Raw genomic sequence first — 4,073 nt, 5'->3', positions numbered from 1 at the left:
AGAGAGCGGCAACAACTCAATAGCGCAACTCAACACAGTGTTACCCGGGCCTAACTTTTAAGAGCAAAAATTAAATTTAGAGCAAGGAAAGTGAAAATGTAATGCAAACTCTGATGAATAAGGCTGAGCAAATTGCCGATTTCCATAGGTGAAGATTTTTTGGACATACTCAATCGAGATATTTCTCCAGTACTTACAGAGTTTCCTCCCTCGATAAGGCGGAAAAAGTTCCGATTGAACTGGACATGTTCAAAACAACTGAAAACCGATTACAAATTAGGCATAGTTAAAGAAGATCGCTAAATCATTCTTCGACTTAAGCAGCTTTAATGCGAAAGGAGCCTTTCCCAAGAGAATAACAATAGAGACCACTTTACCAATTCCGGCGGTTTGGGCTCAAATTTGCCAAATTTGCAGCATCGGTAGGCGGCAATTAAATAATTGCATTGCTTAAAGTTCGGAACTGGCCGATTATCATGTCTAAGAGCGCGAAAATGCCAAAGGATGCGTAACAGAAACAAAACGGAATAAATTACCGAATTGCCCTTGTTAGGCGGTTTCTTGCAAATTCGAACTGAAACCTGATTAGTCCAACGATCATCAACTTTTCCGTCGTTCAGATTCACAACGAGCACAACGAGAACAATATCGCAATCTCGCCTTACGGAGCGTTCAGCGTATTGGCGGCGCTCAGCGAAGGCCTAGAAGGGGCGGCAGCGCTCGAAGTCCTCCATGCCGCCCACATTCCGAAGGAGAAAAGCATTATTCGGATCGGCCTGCGGGATATTCACCGGCATCTAAAGGTGACCCCGAAAAACTCGCCTAACTTTGACTTAACTGGCTCTTGTTGTGGTTTAGAGCTACTTTATCCCCGAGGAAGGCTTCCTGGCCGGGCTCACCTTGAACTTAAACAACGTCAGCTTGAAGAGCGACTACGAAGAGGTGTTGCGCTTCTACGGCTTCGATTACAGCTCTTTCAACAACGCTCTCTATCCAGAACCGCCCACCACCAAGAAGGAACCTCCCGCCGAAGGAACCACCTTGGAAACGGGATTGGGGGTATCCGAAGGTATCTGGCTGGCGTTGGTTTATCTAGATATCTGAACCTAAAACATTCAAGCAGAAGCTACCACAGCCACCAACAGGCCAGCTGAAGAAGCGACAGTGACTGTTGAAGCAGAAACAACAACAGCTAGATCAACAACTACCGAAGCCACAGTGTCAACCACAATGGAAAATCAGGTCACAACAGGAAAAGGTAACTACTGGGTCCTTTTTACTGCCGGGTCACATTTATCCGATCCGACTCCGATCATACAATCGGACGAAGATCTGAGAGCAAAATGGTACTGGACCATAGAGAAAGTAAAAAATATATATTATTTTACTTACTCTATGTACTGGACTTTCAACGCCGTAGTTCACATCTTTCCGCTACCTGCCCAATCCGTCTCCGTTTTTGTATCCGATCATGTTCCGATTTTGCTGGCTCGATGGGTATTTGCTATCCGATTGTCGGAAGGAAAAACGGTCCGCATTTTAGGTTGCGTCAGTGATACATTTGGTTTTTAATGGACAATTATCTACAGTAAGCTGTAGATATTTAAATACTTTGATGGGGCTTACAGAATTTTACTGATAGAAAACAAACTCAATTATTAATAATGTGCATGATTCGTCGCAAGTATTAATTGTACATACTTTCCTGACTGTGTTTCAACTCCAAATCAAAATTCATTCCTGGGTTTCAGTCTATTTATCAATTAAAATACGTTTCGGTGTATTTTTCCACCATCATCAGTTTTTCTAAAATGTGATTGTTTTTTAAATTAATGAATTTTTTTTTAACTATCTGTTATTTTAGAAAAACTGATTATGGTGGAAAATTACACCGAAACGTATTTTAATTGATAAATAGAGACAATAAATGACTGAAACCCAGGAATTAATGTTGATTTGCAAGTATTAATTTATATTACTGTTTACACAGCAACTATATGTAAGAACTCTGGCAAGGAATATTGGAAAAATAACTACTAAAGTGTACCTTGTAAACTGTTCATGGAAATTAATTTACTACTTTTAATTAAGCCCCTCATTTTGTAGACATTTGTATTCTCTACAAATCATCTCGTTGGGCATTCCGATTACTCCATTAGTATATAATATTATAAACAAAAAGACAAAAATCGCATCGCTTTGAATTTTGGGCAATAAATTGTTAATAACGAACATATGGACCGGAAATACGAGTGGAAAACAAATCCCTATTAATCGGATTATCATCTTTTATATAATCGCTCAATTAGTTTGCTACTAGTCTTTTTGTCAGGTTAAATCATTTTTAAATATCATGTTAGTTTGCTTTGCATTCGGCAAGCGATAGTTTCCTAAAAGAGCCTAAAAACATAAAACAAAAGTCTTAAATCTAGTTCGGCTTTCACTTTTCGATATTCAAAGTAAACCATCCGAGTGTCTATATGAAAAACGGTAGAGCCAATTAATACATTTGGACTTAGTCTTATCGGAGCCGGATCGGATAGATGTGACTCGGCCTTTAAGCGTAAAATATTGAATCCTCGTCTAAATAGGCAATAATCCAGCTGCAGAAGAACCGACGTCTTCAACAGAAGCCCCAACTACCATCGCGGTTGAAACCACTACAAGAGCAGAGGAAACAAGCGCTTCACCAGCCGCAACCACTACTGAAGGACCAATCACGGAGCCTCCTACTACAGTGGCAGCTGCAACTGCATCAGTAGTAACCTCTTCAGAAACCACAATAGTGCAAATACTGGAGACGCAAAGCTCCACGGATAAAAACAGTGAATTCCACAGCACCTCGTTCAAGGAAACTATTTCGACGAGTTTTTCTTCGCATTCGACTAGCGAATCTACCGATAACACCGGCAAAGACTCAACCGACGCAGCCGTGACTGTCTCAACCACTGAAACAGTCGGTGCAGACTCTGCAACTGAAGCCACTACGATGTTAACCGGAAATACTCTTCGTACCACTCGAGATGCCACCTTTCAGTCTGAAGATCCGGATATTCCCTCAGCCACTGAGGTGGCAACCACAACAATCACGGAAGTGGTTAATGAGCCTGCAGAAGAACCTTTCTTGACTACAACTCTAGAGATCCCCAGCAGCAGCGACGCTGCTGAAGAGATGGCAACATCCACTGTAGCCCCAATAGCTACAGAGCCAACTTTTCTCAGTGTGATCGATATGGGAAACGAAATTGCTGCTACGTCGATGAGCGCTGAGTTTTCCGACGCCCCTGAGACTACGACGCAAGTTTTCGCAGCTACTGACCTCAACTACAACTACGAAGCTGCAGAAGCTTATGAAGACAACGCTCCGATGAGCGACGGGGCAGGAGAGGAGTTGAACCCAAGCCTCAAGAGAAGCGCCCGATCAGTGGTGGATTACGTGATTGCAAGGTAGGAAACTGTCTTTTTCGTGTCAAAGCAATATCGTCTTAAGCCTGTGTTCCATGCATCCGTTTATGCGATGATGCGATGATACGAAAGGGTTTCTATTGGTTGGAGCAGGATCAACCAGGTGATTTTTTTTGAGTTGCAAAATCCACTTGAACATGACGCTGCGTTTTTCGAAGTTTTTCAAGAACCATTCGAGCCACAGAATTTGTTTTGGCATCGTTGGATAGAGAATTGAAAAGTCGTTTCAGTCGTAACAACGTGAGTGAGGAAATTCGAGTAGTTTTGACTCAGAAAGGGAAATTTGGATATCAGACACTTAGGTGCAAGATTATGCAAAAATTTCATGTTTTCCGTCCCGTTTTTGCGCATATCTCGGAGGCAAAATGAGCAAGAACGCTCATTTGTACATCATTCTAGACAGAAATAAATGGCCTTTTTAGAAAGTGAGCCATGGATGGGGAAATGTTGGCAGTTTTCTCAAAAAATGCTTGAATTCAAGAAGTTTTGAATTTGCGTTGTTTTTTTTTGAGCTGCAAAATCCACTTGAACATGACGCTGCTTTTTTCAAAGTTTCTCAAGAACCATTCGAGCCACAGAATTCGTTTTGGCATCGTTGGATAGAGAAT

General features: G+C 41.7%; 1 protein-coding gene across 4 annotated transcripts in view; it reads left to right on the top strand.

Moving 5' to 3' along the window:
• Positions 1 to 4,073, top strand: part of LOC109542735 — an 11,381-nt gene that overhangs the window by 4,368 nt on the left and 2,940 nt on the right. For 2 of the 4 annotated variants that reach the window (XM_019912085.2, XM_019912082.2), the window contains exons 2-5: positions 621 to 803; positions 859 to 1,069; positions 1,121 to 1,258; positions 2,592 to 3,447. In XM_019912085.2, the coding sequence (XP_019767644.2) occupies positions 621 to 803; positions 859 to 1,069; positions 1,121 to 1,258; positions 2,592 to 3,447 (1,388 nt within the window). The remainder of the gene's footprint in view (positions 1 to 620; positions 804 to 858; positions 1,070 to 1,120; positions 1,259 to 2,591; positions 3,448 to 4,073) is intronic. The other 2 variants (XM_019912084.2, XM_019912083.2) reach the window with 2 other exon arrangements.

The sequence above is a fragment of the Dendroctonus ponderosae genome, unplaced genomic scaffold (assembly GCF_020466585.1).
Source record: "Dendroctonus ponderosae isolate FM_Combo_2020 unplaced genomic scaffold, Dpon_F_20191213v2 Dpon_F_20191213_11, whole genome shotgun sequence".
Lineage (NCBI taxonomy): Eukaryota > Metazoa > Arthropoda > Insecta > Coleoptera > Curculionidae > Dendroctonus > Dendroctonus ponderosae.
This window is presented reverse-complemented; position numbering and strand designations above follow the sequence as displayed.